The sequence below is a fragment of the Falco punctatus genome (assembly GCF_963210335.1).
Source record: "Falco punctatus genome assembly, chromosome: 4".
Classification (NCBI taxonomy): Eukaryota; Metazoa; Chordata; class Aves; order Falconiformes; family Falconidae; genus Falco; species Falco punctatus.
The window spans coordinates 98986308-99004086 of NC_137583.1; the positions used below are offsets into that span (position 1 = coordinate 98986308).

At 41.4% G+C, this 17779-nt stretch overlaps 1 protein-coding gene across 5 annotated transcripts; it reads right to left on the reverse strand.

The window, feature by feature from the left end:
* Positions 1-1189: 1189 nt before the first annotated feature.
* On the reverse strand, positions 1190-17685 carry CDV3 (CDV3 homolog). Of its 5 annotated transcripts, none has more exons than XM_080387316.1 (6): positions 17186-17685; positions 15138-15217; positions 12985-13121; positions 11831-11993; positions 10701-10750; positions 1190-3921 (listed from the first exon to the last, which is right to left on the reverse strand). In XM_080387316.1, the coding sequence occupies exons 1-6, from the start codon at positions 17408-17410 to the stop codon at positions 3917-3919; spliced, it is 660 nt and encodes a 219-aa protein (XP_080243442.1). In that variant the 5' UTR covers positions 17411-17685; the 3' UTR covers positions 1190-3916. The 5 variants fall into 5 exon arrangements, with proteins under 5 accessions (XP_080243442.1, XP_080243443.1, XP_080243441.1 ...); XM_080387315.1 differs by lacking the exon at positions 1190-3921 and adding an exon at positions 5052-10317; XM_080387317.1 differs by lacking the exon at positions 10701-10750 and having other exon boundaries at positions 17186-17684.
* Between the last annotated feature and the right edge of the window lie 94 nt (positions 17686-17779).

A 17779-nucleotide genomic window follows, 5' to 3' on the forward strand; every position in this document is an offset into this window, starting at 1 on the left:
TTTTCTAGCTGCTGAATACTCATATAGAAAGTCTTTGCATCAGTGTCAGTTGCAGACAGAAGACAGGAAGAGCCATCAGCATCCAAGTCCTATGAAACCTGGAGAATCTTACTTTAGGCTGGGGAGAACTGGCACCTTACTGCTGGCAGAAGGGACAAAGGGACCTGAGCTGTGGGAATGTCCAGGTGAGAGAACAGGAAGGCAGCTTGCCTTTATGTCTGAGGCTGTACTTTGTGCTTCTGCTTCCTTCTTCAGTGCAGTGGATGTTTTGTCAACTCCACAACATGTTGGGATGACCTGAAGGAATTGTCAGGAAGGATCAAAAGATGCCAGTGAATGTGAGGGATTTGATTTTTTTTAAAAAAGTGTTTTTTAAAAAAAATCAGTGGGCGTTTAGGCTGGGGCAAGATTGCTAGGTTGAGCTGCAGCAACTGGAGTCTTAAACCTGCTTTGCTTTTCTTGGCTTGGTGCCGTTTGTGGATGCTGAACATCTCTAACTTGCTCCAAGTCCACATACTGAAAAGAATGCTGTTAATTCAAAATGTGATTTAAGGCATTAACTTTGTTGTCACTGGCAATTTTCTGTTCTGCCTCCAAAATGCTGCTTTGTATTACAGGCAGTTTAAATAGGTATGGATATTAGTAGGCGAGACCTGAAAGTCCTGACTTTACTGTTGTTGTTTTCTTCTTCCCAGTCAAGAAACTGCTATGGAAGGGCAGTGCTGCTATTCTCACTCAACAGATAAGAAACCACTCCCTGACCCACTTTAGCTAAGCTTTAAGGAAGTCTTGGAGACGTACAGTTCCTGCAGCTGCTGCAAACCCTGGGGGGCAGGGCAGAAGGGGAGCAGTGAAAATCAGACACATACCAACCCCCAGTGGAACTAGTCATGTGGGATCTGAGCATTACCTGTTCTCCAGTCAGCTTGCATGTAGGCATATACCACAAATAGGCCAGGCCACAGCCTTGACGTGGGCTGTGAGCCAGGGGCAGCTAGGGGGAAGGAAAGAAGGAAGGAAGGGCAGATAGCTAGGGAGCACTGGGGGATCAGAGGCAGAAGACAGCTGTTAGAGCCAGACCCTCTCCTGTGCTGACCCTAGAACAACACCCTGACAACCAGCATGTTGCTGTCTGTCACTGACGGCTGTTGCTGGAGAGAGGCGTGAACACAACAAAAGCGAGACAAACTTGGAGGTATAAATTCAGTTGGTGCTGTTAAGATAAATTTATTTCCTTCAGCTTTCTTCACAGGAAACATCACAAAAGTGCTTTACAGAGTTTGATACCATTACTCGTGACATGGGGAAAAAAGGACAACAACAGGTGTGTGCACTGCACAGTTAGAAGTTGTCATATGCAGAAGCCATGATAGGTAAACAGGGTAAAAAAATCTACTGACAAAAAATATATATTTATTTAGTTCAGGTTTTGAACTTAAATTATGACTATAAACATATAATTATATAAATATACAGGCACCGTTAGGTTCCTGTGTTAATGGTGGGGGCCACACAGGGATTCAAATAGATCACATTATACTCTGCTGAAAGAGTTTCTGCTGTGCTCAGTGGGCTGCCAGCCAACCATTTTCCCAGCCAGACAGTATAATTCTTCCTTTTGCGCTACAATAAGCACTCAAATGGCTTTATCTTTGTTTCTTCAGGTTAAGTCTGGTGGTGAGACATTCTGGTAGATTGTTGAAAGCAAACTTTCGTATTTTTTCACTTAAAGAGATGTCTTTACTAGTCTTCACTCAGTCATCTCTTCATTAGAAAACAAAATGCTTTAGACTAGACCCTGCTGTCCAGGTAAGACAGTTTTGTTTGAGCTAGCACGTTACCAGTCTTGCAACGCTATTCCTTTTTGTAGCTGAACTGTGTTGTACTGCAACCAGCACTACTGCCTTCATTTTGCTGTATTCTATGGGAATTGGGCTACTGTGTAGCCTTTGAGTGTTTAAACTCTTCAAGGAGATCACATTTACTTGCTAAACAATTTTGCCACAGGTGGAGCCATGTTTGTGATGCTAGAACCCTGACTGAAGAAATACAGCGTGATCAAGAATCAGGAGTTCTTGCTTTTAAAGTTGCTTTCTAAGTAAGTGGTGAATAATTCAGGCCCCTGACTAGAAGTTCTTGGTACAGAATACTCTAGGGTGAAGAAAGGTCAAATTAAGAATTTTTTTGCTGGGCTTTCAGTTGCAGAAAAAAACCCTTAAGAATCAATTATCTAGAAAACACTGTTGTATGAGTTTACAAAGCCAGTTTGCCTTTTACCCAATTCCCAGATTAAAGACAGTGTACAGCCAGAGAACTGGTCTGTCCTGAAGGTTACTGGGTGGCTAGCAAAAAACACAGTAAGGATTTACAGTGGCAAGACAGGGCTGTGGTGAGTGCAGCAGCACAGAGGTATCTTTTAGATGTGTAGGAGAGGGTGCAAAGTCCTACATTCTAACAACTATCAGGTATTGCTGCATCTGCTTTATTCCCCCCTACGCCCCCTCAAAATTAACAAAAATCCTCAGCTGCAATTTTCCAACTTTATAAACCCCAGAGCAGCCACAATTTTTTGACAGAATACTAGTACGTGCTTTAATAGAACACCTAACTGATACAATTTATTTGGATGCAAAATCCAAGGTACATTCTTCTCAACCTCTTGTCATTGTTACTACTGGAAAGCAGCTGATCTAGATGATACAGTATTCTGATACTCGGACAATGCAGCTCTTAAGTGGTAGGCTATACATCCTAACAGGCTTGAGTCTTGCTTTATGACACCCCCTCTGTATTTATAAACTTAGCATTACTGGTAAATGCAGTCAGCATTTACAGACTTAACCTTATTTACAGTTGTACAATCTTTAAAGCACAAGATAAGAATGCAAAGAGATGAAACAAACCACAAAGACTGCCCTCCGGTGTTGCTGCAATCATCTTCATCTCAAGTATTGCAATTTAATTTCAGTGTCCAGTTAAATACTACAACAGGTATGTTAGACACGAAGCATGGCTGAGCCCATGTGGTTGCTGGCCAGAGATCAAGTAATAAATCTGCTTCATCTCTGCTGCAAACAAAGGAGCAGAGTAATGCAGAATTTAACACAAGTTTGCTATGGGGCTTGTTCACCTGCAATTGACTCTGGCTGTTGCATCTAGACTTCAAATGAGATCTCAAATCAGGTTTTAATGAAACTGATTAAGTGACAGAAATAACTCCATAGAAACCAATGAAGTTAAGCTCTGGGAGCTCACATTAATCTATGTTTTACGTGTTTCTCAATGCATTTGTTTTATCAGCCTGTTTTTATGGTTTGAATCATTTTGTTATGGTTGTACATAGTCTGAAAAAGATACAGAATAAGTGACTTAAGTAAAAAAAAAAAGGAAGCTTGTGGTAACACTTCTAACTATCAGTTTTCTGTAGGCAAATTATTTGAAATAAAGCAGACAGTTGTAACGCAGTGACATCAATGCCATAAATGAGCTAGAAAGAAAATTCAATATAGAAGATAGGAGACAAAACCAGAACAGATTGAGTAAAAGTTAGTAAGAGCATGCCATGCTTATCACTGATAAGAGGAGTGAGTTACATAATACTGAAGACTTCGGTCTATCGGATGACAAAAGCCAGTGCCCATAAAAAGTTGTTAGGTTTGTCAGCACTGGGGAAGATGGAGATTGTCAGGGTAAGCTAACTAATTCTGTAAACTTGGCAGTTCAGTAGCAAGCGAATGTCAACAGAAAATAAACCCAAGGCAATGAATACTGGAAAGGCTTTAAACCACTCATACATGCTCTGGTGGATTCTGAATTAGTTGTGATCTTTCAAGGGGACGATCTAGGCATCACCATGGACAGCTTGATGAAGACATCTGCTCAATGTGTAGTTGCAGTCAAGAAAGCGAGTAAGATGTTAGGCTGTATTAAAGACAGAACAATATGGAAAAATATTACAGCATGTATTTCTCTTAGAGGTCCCCAATGACTATTTGCTGTTTCATCAGCATCTTAAGAAAAGTGACAAACTAGAAAAATACAGGGAGGAAAGTGATAAGAGAATGGCAGAAGTAGCTCTTTGTAGCTGGAAAGACAGTAAGACCAAGGTAGTTTATTTGTTAAGGTGGGAAAAGAATAGGTGATATACATTCTCCCCACTATGTAACATGACATATAGCTCAGTCATTTTAAGCCATGTACCAGTCGGTTAACCTCAGTATCATTCATCATCACCACCATAATTATTCCAAAAAGCTCCCTGTGTTAGTCTTTAATGCTCATTATTCAGCTAGTTAGGTATCTCATGAAGCAACTGCAGTAGTTGTTTGAAATTGAACAGTAGTAATTTCTGGCAGAGAATTGTCACAGCTGATGTAACAACTGCCTCAGAGGTGCTCAATGATAAAAATACCAGTAAGAAAAGATAGCTGCTGGGCCTCATCTCTGTCCAGTACCCACCAGAGGTCTAATTTGTCTGCATGCATGCCACCAGCATGTTCTCTGCTTCTATCTGGAGGTCTACTGTACAAGCAGAGTGATGAACCTTGAAAACATCAGCAACAGCAGAAAAGGCCATATTCATAAAAAAAAAAAATATTTCTGCATTTTCAGCTGTAGTTAACTGGTAAAACAGGAGATAATACTGAATAGGGGAATCACCACTTCTGTATCTATTCCTTCCTTACCCACCCCACTCCTCTCAGCTCTATCATTTCTTTGTTTCATAGAAACCACTCCTCCATGGGCAACTATTTCCCTTTGGTTTATTCATCTTTTTCCTCCACAGCCTGCCTTAATACTAGATTTTAAAAGGTTTGATGTTAAGATTACTCTGTCTCCCATCTCTCCATTGTACCTGCATGCTACTTCAACTTAAGTATGTGAAAGGATAAAGAATAGGATGGATGTGTTTACTGTGAAGAGGGGAAGACAACTGTGTTCCTACTACAAAATGCAGCTTGGTATCCTGACGCAAATACAAGCTTTCAGGCGTGAACATTTCCAGTTCACATAGTTTGAACAAACTTTAAAGCAGCCACATAAGACATGGCTATCAACTGTGAGCACAATTTTATTTGTCATGGGGTTTACAAAATATAGCAGTATTGATTTTAATGGATTCCACATAAAACCAAAAAGCCTCATATTACTATACCATTTGGGTCACACAGATAATTAGAGAGGAAATAGCAGTTTAAAGTACTCAGCCTGAACTTTTTCCTTACTCATACATAGTAAAACGTCTGATGCCATAATACTTAAACAGAATGTATATTACACTCAGTAGAAATAAGCCTTTCCCAAAGTAGTATTAAAATACTGTAATGAAAGCTAATATAAAGTTCTTTTAATAAAGATTTTTAGTCCTCTGTAGCACCTTCCATCAGCCCCAGCCCTTGACAAAGAACAGCTTTGGCCTCACAACATCCCTGTGAGGTAGGTTGTTGAGGGGTTTTGGTACAGCTGGGGAAACAGAGGATACTGTAACTAAATTACTTGGAGTTAACACAGCAGCTCAGTGGAAAACCAAGCCTAAACACCAACTGTCTTCATCCTCTGCTCTTGCTACAAAATGGGCTTGCTTCTTTTCAGTGCATGCAGTTGTCTTAGATGATACTTTCCATTCCAGTATTCCAGATGCACTACTTTCTCTGGTGACTCATTAATACTGTGATATATTTTAAATATTTGTATTCAGGCTAAGCAGCCCACTGAACTTCATTAACCTTGCTATATCAACATTATTCTAACTGAACATAAGCCATGATATACGTACCATTAAAAGATGCATCAAGCAAGGGGTAATATCTTCATAGCAATTTGAATCAGTGTCTCAGCTTTTTATCATGCAGGAGTGAAAAGTTTTCTTAAATATAAACCTAGTTCTTTCCTAATAAGATTGCTGAACTATCTTGGAATCTGTCCTTTCCCAGTTCTCTCTTTAGGCAACTAGTTAGACAGCTTTGTACCAGTGCAAAATTCTATGTTCTCTCTGGACAGGTTTTCCAGATTAATTTCTTTTAAAGGGGAAAAATAAAGTGGCATGCCTTCCCCAAGTACTGAACTTCAAACGCTTTTGCTGATCTAGTCAGATGGATTTGTCACTTGTGAAAGCAGTGCTTACCCACGCAGAACTTATATCCAACCACTTAACGCCCTGCTCCCTACCTCAGGCTATGCATTTAATACTATCATTTAGAAAACTGCCTTCCTAATCCCTCTTTTATACCTCCTGTGTTTTATTTGCATAATTTCCACTCTCCCTAATATAAAAACAAAACCAAAAAAATCTTCCTTCATGTTTTATTTTGTTTCAAACAGAACATGGCAGAACTACACTTGGTGCTTCAAAAGCCAAACTCTAGCTACATGATAGTTACAGCTTATCCAAATTGATGAAGACATCTGCTCTTCATCATGCATCAGAAGATTCATTTTCTAATACCAATACAAACTGGTATTAGACTCCTCAGTTCTGTTTTCTGCTGTCATTTCTTCTTCCATCTGTTAGAGCCTGCAGGTTCTTATATGAATCTCTATACAGACAAGCTGACTTTTTAACTTTTTTTGAAGAATTTATCAGCAGATGTCAGATTTCCTCCCCTTTTTTACATACCTAATGTACGTATCTGAAATTTAAATATGCATGTTACTATTTTCTTACATTCCCAAATAAACCCACTATCATTTAAACCAGTTTGTGAAAGTATAAGCTGAAAACAGAGAGGGACAATTCAGGAACTAAATTACAATCAGACAGCAAAACCTGGGTTGTGGCTATTCGTAAAAACCTCTAAGTACTTGAGGTAGTTTCGGTAAGATTTAGTTTCTTGGGCCTCTGATACAAATTGCTCATGTAAAATAGATATTAATTTGTCTGACCATATCAATATTGGAAAGAATAATATTACTGCCTTGTAAATAAACACTTTTTAAGGACATGAAGCCTTCTTAGTTTAAAAAGGAATTATCTGCTCTATTTTAGTTATGGTATTTGACAGAAAATCACAAGCAACTTCGTAACTGCTCAACCAGGCTGAAACAAGACAGACAAAGATACAACTATTGCAAAAGCTCAGACAAGCTAACTCCAAGATGTGCAGCCCTGTCAAGTTTACATTGTTTACTTGACCTGAACAGCACAGGTGTCTCAGCCTGTTGTGGTGAAAGTTTCCAAGAGCCAAAAGATGCAGTCAGATACCAAACCCCCTAGTCCCTGTGGTGTCAGGTGTCTTAACACAGTTTGTACCATTCATCTATGTTTAAGTTTTGTAAGAGAACTACTGTGGACATGACTGGTAAAACTAGCTACAAAGACAAAACTGAAATAGGAGACAGTCACTTTTAGTTGTCCCATTTCTCTTCATTTGTGAGTAAGATTAAACATGGCACAGCTAAACCAGGGAGGAAGGGGAGGAAAACTAATCCTCTCTTACATTCATCATCGGCTCAAGTAAATACAGATGCCAGATTCCTACGGCAGGCATTTGAGAAGTCCAACCTCAATAAAGTTACCTAGTTTTTGGCATTTTAACATTCCTTAAATACAGACTGTATCACCAAGAACCACAAATCCAAGCTGTTCCTTTCCCAGTAAGTACTGGACATTGGAAATTAGTAACTAACCCACCATAACAGCATGTTACAGGTAAGGAAGTTCCTGAAACAGCAAACTGCATTTTACTGACTGGTATCAAGAATCTCTTTTCTACAACTGACAATCCTTCATTTATGGCATGAGCCCTCAACAAGCATTTCAAAGGAATGAAATGGACATTCTTAGCATGCCTTGAATGCAACAAACCAGATAAAGTTGGACTTCAGAGTCTCAAAAGCATACTGAACTTCCACAGAGAACCGACTTTCAAAATTTCAGTTATGCAGAACAATCAATTGTTATAAGGAAGATACTGACAACTGGCATTTTGATAGTTGCTGGCAGCAATATTTAACACAAGAAACACTTTAAAATAGTTTAACATTCTGTATTATGGAAATCGGCGGCATTTCTGGCTGGTTTTTTTCTCTTTATGCCTCCAGAAAGAACCTGGAATGATACACTTCAAAACAGCCTCCAGAATAACACTTCTAGTTATCAGTAGCTGATGGACTCCAGTGACAGCAACCATTCAGAAGTTTGGTTTCTTTCTTTTTTTTTTTTTCCTCCTTAATTTAGCAGAGCTACTTTCAAGTGAAAAGCAAATCAAAGCTTCATTCATACTCAATTCACAATCTCAAACTAGTCCTAGATGGTGGGAGTAGGAAGACACTCTGAGAGGCAGCAAACTAAACTTCCAGGTATAAATAAGTCCTATTAATATGCACTGCTATAAGCTCTTAAACATAGGCCACCTGACCATAGGGCTGACTACCCACCCCATGGCCTGTCCCTTAAAGGGATCTAAATGTTCTGTTTCCTCAGCTGTTGTATGGTTGTAAGCTAGAACTTAAGGTAAAGATTCATTAGACTCCAGAATCCATGTATATTTCCATTTTATTTGATTTGAAACTGTTACAAGGTTGTCTTGAACTGCCAGAATTCATGCCCAAAACCTCAAATAAAGATGGTACAATGGACAGTCTCACCTACCCTTCATACAGTAGACTAAAACTAGATTCATGTGCATTGGTGATCTCAATTGCTTTAAAGCATCAGGAAAAGAGTTTTAAGATTTCACATTTCTACCATATCAAGCAACATGTCCATTTACCACAAATTCCACAGAAATCTTTAGTGACAAATCAACAGGTTTTGCTGTTGAATTTTCAAGGAAGATACCGATATCTTGGACTCTGAGCCATGTATCAGTCTTTCAGTGGGATTTTGTTTCCAAATGAAGTCTCCAACTTCAAGAATAGTCTCTTGAGCCCTCTCTTTAATAGCAGCTTCTAGCAGAAGTTTTAGAGACAATTAACTCTGCAAGGGCAAGGCCAGTTTTAGCCTGTGCACAAAAGAACCAGGCAGAACCCCAGCCGCACTGAAGTCAACAGCAAAATTCCCATTGGCCTCAGAGAAGTAGATTTAAAGCAAGTCAGCAGTTAGTCAGAGGGAACCCAGCTAGGCAATTCCTGCACTATCCTCATCTTCTGCACATACACAGTACTCCCACACATGTAAGCAAGTTTTGTTCCCTTGTTTTTCTTGCCATTGGCAACTCTTACAGATGTTGGGTCTATTTTTTGGCATTTACTCTTAAGAAACCTCAACACTGGAGCACGCCACTATTTTACTTCATTTCTGGTGTAAGAATTCAGAGAAGAGAAGTTACAGCAGGACACTTTTGGTACTTTACAGATTTCATTCAGTGAATCAGAGTTACGGACAATGTCCTGTATTTTTAGTGTATCAGTGCCATTTTGCCTACTTCCACTAAATTAAGTCAGAGATGACAACAACTTAAAGAAGTCACTGCCTTCCACTATTACTAAACTTCCTGACTTTGAATAAACACCATTTATGAGTTTTCCTTAGAGGATTTCTGCCTCAAAAAGTCTGCATGCTTCACAGAAGTAGCCAAACAAATAAGGCTTACCAGCTTCAGTTATCCCTTTGCATACGAAGTTATTTTGGTTATCAATTAACCATTACCCTTCAACAACCAACTACTTTTAGGAGAAAATTTTATCTAGTATCGCTACTGCCATGTATCTCATTTTTAAAGATCAATTCTGAAGACTAGTTGGAGTCTGGATACCTCTCTGTCAAATCAAAACTCTAAAGTCTTAGTGCTTTAGGGTAAGAAAGACAAACTTATGATAAAAAACAAAATAAACCCTATTTCATTACAACATCTCACGTTAATATACTGCAATTTGATACCAGAAACAAGGCAGGATTTTTTTTTGTGGAGAATAGAAAAAAACATTTAAACAGACAAACATGAAAATGGCTAATGCAAACAGACCATTCAAACCCATCATTCCTCAAATCTGATACTGAGTTTTCATTTGTTTTGCAGTTATCAGCACAGCTATCTAAAAAGGTAAACAAACTACAGCTCTGTTATACTTGGATAGTATGAGTGGTATGGTACACTCCAGAAGTCTCTAGTAGGCTATGGCTACACATGACAGGATTCCTCAGAAGGGGAACAGAACAGCTTTGTCATTAAGGTCACTTAAATCTTTGTTATAGCAAATTGGAACCAAATGGCTGACTTCTGCGGGATTTCTGACAGGAATCCAGTAGAGCTGGTTTCAAGTTTCAGATGGCCACTAAAACAGCTGTAACCTTCTCTTCCAGAAGTTGTGATCCACATGGTGTCCACAATGAGTGCAGCAAGTCTGAGGTAGTCAACCTTTACGAAGGCTCAGTATCTGAACATAAAAAGATTTTGAAATGACCACTGGCTGTAGGTATCTTTCTGAGCAATTAAAGAACACTGATGACTCTTGTTCAACCATTTACATTAATTTGCCCCATATCCAATGAAGAAGTTGTAACATATTATGCTTCCATAGTGCAGGAGAACCAATCACTTATGTCAAAAGTAGTCTGCACTTGCTGCAGTAGATCCAGCAGAAATAAGGTGGCATGTTCATCATAGCCGTTAGCTGTAGTTTAGTTACCTTAGTAGAAGGGTTACCAAAAAAGCATTCCTTAATTGTAATGTGTATGCAGCTCTACTGATCCCCAAGCACAGCATACTGGTTGTCTAGCTGAAGTTTAAGTGCCTGTTTTTTTGAGACCTCATCCCTACCTCTAGTTTTGTGTTTTACTACTTCAAAGCTCTTCTCCATTTCTTTATCCCTAAGGGAAAATAAATGTAATCAGTAAATATCTTATCACTAGCTTGTGAACTGAACTTCTAGTCTATTTCCACCCCATCCCAACAAAAACATTATAAACAGAACACTAAGGTCTAGAGATAACAGAACAGTCAAACATTCCCAAGCAAATCTTGTAAAACCATCTCCAGAATCAAGCTCATCACCCAGTACAAATCAGGTTACATTCTAAATTTCAGTATTAACAGTCTCAAAAGTTTAAGTGCATTTATGAAAAACAGGTTTTAGAAAGCAGAAGTCCATTTCTAGAATGCTCACTCAGAATTTCATCTTAGCTCAATTTTCACCATTCAAACCCTAAAGCATCAGTGACAGCTTATCTCATTTGCCAAGCAAAGCTACACCAAAAAAACCCTCAAGAGAAACAAAAGCTTCTGTCAGGCTGTTACAGTCAGTAACACAGCAAGCAGAGAAAATAACTCAAAAAGCCCCAAAACCCAAGTGAATTACATTGGCCTAGCTATGTCTTCTAATTACATAAAGGTCAGGACTTAAAAGCAGGGCGAGACTCAGGTCTTCAGCACCACAAAATACAGAACACTTCAGTAAAACCAGGGGAGTTCGTCATTGTAAACCACAGCTCAGACAGCAAGTTTAATTATTTATATTTCTATTAAACCCCATTCTTCCACTTAAGTTACCTTTACATCTCTAACGAGAGGACAGTGCGCTCAAGACATCCTACTGACAGTATTAACACAGAGCCCCACTATGGCTAGTAAGTATCTCAGGGAACCAGATGCTGTCAAGAGCAGAAATACTCTGCTTCAGGGAAATCCTTCAGCAAGTTGAAGAAGTTAACTGGCACCCTTGTTTGGCTATCTTACTGGGCTACATCCTGTGAAAGTTATTTCATTGGAAGCCCTTCCTAGATTTGGAAAATACAGTTGAGCCCTCTCCCATATCTCTTTGGGAAACAGAGTAATTTCTTAGTTATTTCTTTCCTCTGTGGAAAGATTCAGGCTTAAGCTCTGAAACAAAATAAAAACTTAGAGAAGGCAGTTAAAATATGTCTCTTAGGAAATTAATGCAAAGCACTTACTTTCGACTGTCTACAAGCTTGGCGGTGGACTGCAGTGATGGAAACTGCGTATCACTATAGATTTCTGGTGGTCCTTGCTGTGCTCTCCGTGGCCTGCCGCCCTCCCTGGCACCAGGCGGCCTGTATACACCACCAGTCTGAACTGGTTCTGGGGTTTCTGTTACTGGTTATAAGAACAAGATACAGACAAGAAAGTAAGTTTGCATTCACATCTGAAAAAAACCCTACAATTTTTTTTTTTAAAAAAAAGTCTTACAAAGTATGTTTTTGCACCTTTAAAAGCTCTGAAAATATTTCAGTTAAGGCAGGAAATCAGGCGTCACATAATTTAACCTATACTTTAGCAGTCAAATTAAAACGTGACTCCAGTGTATTACCTCAAACTTCAGGGAATCAAAATCACTGATGACAACTTTGTGTTTCTTATTTGCAGTTTATTAGCAGCTTACATTTAAAACTAGAGATTTAAACACCTAACTGTATATTCACCAAATTTAAAGCACTTCTCCAGATGCAGAATATAATATCCAAGTAGTCTGTATTTAAGGTAACAATCTACAATGAAATAACACTAATTATCTTTACCTCCTTGCCTGTACAGGCAGGAAAAACCACCACAGGCCACTTTTCAATGAATTTCTCAATGGAAGAGAATAGTCTGAACAGGTCATGACTAAGTAGTTTATCACCACTGATGCTAATGAATTGCAACATTGCTAATAAAGAAGCAACATTGATTTGCAAAGCATACCACTAACTATGGAACCCTACTCAAGAACTGCCATATTAGACATCAGATATTGTCTCAACATCCACTTAATTGTCAAAGCAGTATTTTTAGATCAATGGAAAAAGCTTCCAATTGATATATTGCAAAGCACAGAAATCTCCTTCAAAGATGGAATGCTTTCCCCACCCTCCACCAAAATCAGAAATAAAACCCCTCCACTTGTGTTTTAAGTATCTGACAGTACTATTAATTCAGTTCCTTAGATCCTTTCACGGGACAATTTCCTCATTCGCTCACATGTCAAGCCATTAGTATGAAGGTGCCTGAATAGGAACTGTTCCTTGAGCTCTGCCCTCTCCGAGTAGCTTAATTCAACCTGATACACTTCCCACTGGAAAAAGCAACAACTCCAAGTTAAATTTACCAATTGGTTCAACGACAGGTGCTGGTGCAGGAGCTGACTTGTTCCAAGGACCAGATGATCTGTCTACACCACCACCAGTCTCCTCCCAGTTGTCACCAGGTTCTTCTCTTTTTTCACTTTCATCATCTTCTTTTTCACTACAAAAGAGAAATGCTAAGTAGCATTTTAGAACCACAATCACTGTAGACAAGACAGACTTCACAGCTACTGTACTGAAGATACCAGATTTAACCAGACTATGTTAGTCCTGCAATCACTGTATTAGTACTTCCATCTGAACAATTTCTGGCACACTGCTACATAACTTGGCAACTGAGAAGGAAAAAAGTTCTTAAAAATAAGACAAATTCAAACTGTACTAAGTGATCAAAAAAAGTGATTTCATATTTTAAACTTAAAGACTTTCTTCTTACCAAGATAGTCATGCATTGGGACGTGATAAGAAGATAAAGCAAGAATGGGCTACAAATGCTGTTTCCATAAAATGCTTTAGTCAAGAAAAAGAAGTTGCGGAAGAGGAGTGATAGAAAGCAAGTCCTGAGCTCCCTTTCCGTATAACCACAGCCACCTGAGAAACACTCTTATGCTACCCATACAAATATAATCTACAAACCAACAAGATTTTTTTAAAGCAATAAAAAAATAAAAAGAGAAAACCAGCCCATTTTAAAAAGGTAAGGAAGTCCTATGCCAAAGCCTGACTATTTTATTTAGACTCTTCTATTTTACATAGAAATAGTCGGAGACTCAAAATAATTCGCTAGACAAAGCTACTACAGAAAGCTGTGCGCTATAATGAGACATACGTGGAGGGTGAGGCTGTTAAAAAAACCCAAGACATTGATCTCGACAGCAGTAGCAAAGTACGAATACAGAAGTTCATAATACAGCAACCCCTACTAAGCATGATTGGATAAGCTTTCTATGTAAGTAATAATCAGGGAACAGTTAAAAATACCTATCATGTCTGAAAATGAAACAGCCTTTCACTGTTCATCCAAATACAGTAACACTCATAGTAAGCTGGACCAAGTGCCTAGGCACACTACTATACTGTTTTAAACTACAGTCAAAAGCAGATGCCTACCAACTAACTAGAACAGAGTAAGTACACGTAACATCCCACCCCCACCAGATACTCTGTGTCTTACTTCCAGCATAAAGATCTCCAAAGCTGGATAATTTATAACCTCCAGTGGGTTTTTCTTCCATTTGCTCCTCCACTCTCTCCCAAATCCACTACCCGAGTGGTTACAAAATCCTGTGACAGAAACTTCCATCTGCCACAGCATCAAAAGCATTCAGAATGTTGGCCTTTGTCTGGAAAACCAAAGTACATGCTTTTCAGTCAAACAGTACCAGTAGTCAGTGAAGCAGCAGCCCACTCACTTCTTGCCTATTAAGACACGTGATTATCTGCTGTGACACTTCAAAGGTGTGGAGAGCTTGTGGACCAAATATGTCCAAATGACCTAAAAGGACTAGTTAACTGAAATGGAGCATGTGTGTGTTAAAAACAAACAAAGAACATACAGGACCTGCTCAAACACTGAAGAAAGCACCTACTGCAGTGGTTACAGGCAAGATGATAAAACATCATTAATATCTGGACAATGAGGATTATGTGACATCTTCAGTCTAAGACTGAGGATGTAAAAATCCTTTTTCTGACCTGATGAAACCTTCTTCTTACTGACATTTTTCTTAACACTAGTTTTACCAACTACATTTTTGTTCTTTTGAAATACAAATGCAACAGTTCAAGAATTCACTCCCCGAACTGACATGCTGAATACACTGCGTCAGATTCACTTGACTGCTGTAAGGATCTCTATGGGGATTACTATCCTGCAGTAATCTCTCATAGAAATTACTACTTTACTATCTTTATGGAGGGGAATGTTAAGTATGTGTAATAAAAATCTTAGTTCCAACCAAAACAGATCTAGAATATCAACAGAGATTTAAAAAATGAAGAGGAAATTGGCAAAGAATAGTCAAACCGAACTTGCCCCACAGCAAACTTCTACACTAGCAGAAACATACCAAACCACTGTTTAATTGGACTCCAGGGAGGCAGCTCTGAAGAAAGAACATACTTTTTAGACATAGGTAATGCTGATACTAGAGAGAAAAAGAAAAAACAGTAGTACCTTATTTGCATGGACTGAACTCTAAGACCACTATAATCGATTTCTTCCTTTTGCTCAAACTCCTTCCAATCATCCTCTTCCTGTAAGAAAAGTGTAAATTGTTACTTTAGACTGAAAGTAGACAAGAACAACATTAAGGTAATACAAAGAAAAGTAAGGGTGAAGGTACAGTTCCATGGGAAACCAATCTGTGTGCACCACTGCCAACAGGGCAAAGGAGTCCATTCCCTCCTCCCCTAACTTACTATATGTGATCTAGGATGCACTTGTGAGCTGACTTTAATTCACTAGAAAAGCTAAGAAATGCCCCAGCAAAAAAGTTGTTCAAGCAACAGAAAACCACATCACCTCAGCAAAAACCCAGTGGGAAGTCAAGGGACAACACAAAGTAGGGAACAGGACCATGCAGTCAAGACTAAGGAATACAAGGGCAAGACCTCTCCCTTTTACTAACAGTAAGTTTTTGTAACAGTTTGAATGCATGTGAAGCTTTAGATTTACTTTTCTGTCATGTATTTCATGAGCCAAAAAGCAAAGAACACGTGGAACAGCTTACAGTGGATTTATGACAAAGATTAGTATCATTACATTTGACTTTTTCATATTCACAACCACATTTATAGCCTTCCTTGTTTTCTTAATAATGTTCTTACAATAGTAAGAAGGTCAGCTTCAAAACCATAGTGATCTTGGTTCACAAAAATAGAATACCAGCCTTTGGAAAGCACCACTTCAAGGCTTTAAAACAGGAGCTTGATTATGTGTTCCGGGAAAGAGGGACCCACCCAAGTGGTGCCAATTTTGCCCTAATATGTAATCAGCAGATTCTGGGGTTATTAAGAAATGGAACAGAACAGACAAGCAGTTCCCATGTGTTCCTAGTCACGGCTTTACGACACACACAGCCTAATTAGTTGTCTACGTAATTCCTATACTCTACGTGAAATGCAGTTATTATTACTCTACATCTGCCAATGGTATAGCCCCCCTTCTACTGAACAGCTGGCAATACAGCTTCTTTTAAAGCCCTGTCCTAAGCTCTTCTACTTATCAACCTCTAGCAGGAAAACTTTGACCTGCTTTAAAGGAACAGCAGCAGTAGAAAGTGACCTGGTGTTATTGCACCATCTGCTCAAGACTCAGTCTTCTGGAATACAGTGAGTCTACAGCTCTAAAGTCTTTCCGATTTCTTGTATCCCCATCTCCATGGAAACATCAGTTTCCAAACTGATGTACCTTTCACATTTTCTAATCCAAGTACAAGCTCCAGTCGAACCCAGGTATTATTTTACAAGCAAATGAGCAGAAGAGCAGCTGAAAGATTACCGCTGACCTTGGTCTACTTAGAAAGCTACTGCAGGTGTCAAGCTCCCGAGGTTAAGCAACATTAGGAAATAGCAAAGTATTTCACAAAATTTATTTTAGTATATACAGCACGACCATCTATAAGATGCTAACTCAACAAGCATCTCTTGCACTCATCGTTTCACTGTAATATGGTACAAAAAAAATAAATTCTGGCAGTAAGCCCCTTCCTGGCAGAAAGGCTGAGCACGCAGCGGACTTTTGTCTGCAGAGCCAAGCGTGATCCTACCGCCAAGGCCCAAAGGCCACGGACCCCGGTGGGCTCCGGCCGCCACCGAGCGCCAAGGCCAAGCGCGCGGGGCGGGCTGAGCAGCACGGAAGGCGCAGACAGGGACCGGCCCCGCTCCTCCCGCCGCGGACACGGGGCGCGTTTCCCGGCCGGGACCCCGCCCGGGCCGGAGCCGCCGAGTGGCGCCCCCGCCAGCGGCGCCCTGCCCGAGGGCACCCTCCCGCTGCCGTTGCGCTGCGGGGGACCCGGCCCGGCCGCCCCGCCAGGCCCCTGCGGCCAAGGACGCCCGCATGGCCGTGCGGCGCCGTTCCCCGGGCCGGCGGCGGCGGCGCCCCCTGCCGGCAGGAAGGCGCCGCCCGGGCCGGCGGAGGAAGCCCTGACCCTTCCCCCACCGCCGCCCCGACGGGGCGGCCCCGCTCACCCCCCCTCCCCCCGCACCTCCTCCCAGCCGCACCTTGGTCGCCGTCTTGGCGGAGCCGGCGTTGGAGGCGGCGGCCCCAGAGCCGCTACCATCGGCCGGGCGGGCTCCCCCGGCCGCCGCGGCCGCCCCCGCGGCGTTAGAGGCGGCGTTGGAAGCGCTGGAGGCGGCGGCGGCCCCTCGGCTGCTCTTCTCCTTCCGCTTCTTCTTGTCTCGCTTGGCGAAGAAGTCGTCGAGGCTCCTCTCCTCGGTCTCCGCCATGGCCGCGGCGGCGGCCGGGCCCAACGGCGGAGCGGGGGGTGGCGGGGGTGGGGGGGTGTGCGTGGGCGCGAGAGCGCAGCGGCGGTCCGGGCCAACAGGTGAGCGCCCGCGCGGCGGCGGCGCGGCCTCCCGCTGCCTGCCGCCCCCCGCCGAGGGGAGCGAGCGCGGCCGCCTAACAGCTGTGGCTGGCCGGGCCCGCGGGAGCCCGCCCGACGCCCGGCGGAAGAAGGCCGCCGCGCTCCACGTTGGTGGCCGCCGCTTGACACGGCCCGAAAAAGAGGAGGGGGAGGCGGCCCGCCGCGGGGCTGGGCTGAGGGAAGAGGGGGCGGAGCCTTCCGGCCGTGCCCCTTCCCGCGCCTGCGCCGCAGC

What these genes read in the sequence shown, in the direction of transcription:
- CDV3 (XM_080387314.1), bottom strand. Translation starts at nt 17,410, where the DNA reads ATGGCGGAGACCGAGGAGAGGAGCCTCGACGACTTCTTCGCCAAGCGA. An exon ending in ACCTGTCGTTGAACCAATTG is followed by an intron (nt 11,994 to 12,984) that starts GTAAATTTAACT and finishes TCTTATAACCAG; the next exon opens with TAACAGAAACCCCAGAACCA. An exon ending in AAGCTTGTAGACAGTCGAAA is followed by an intron (nt 10,751 to 11,830) that starts GTAAGTGCTTTG and finishes ATTTTCCCTTAG; the next exon opens with GGATAAAGAAATGGAGAAGA.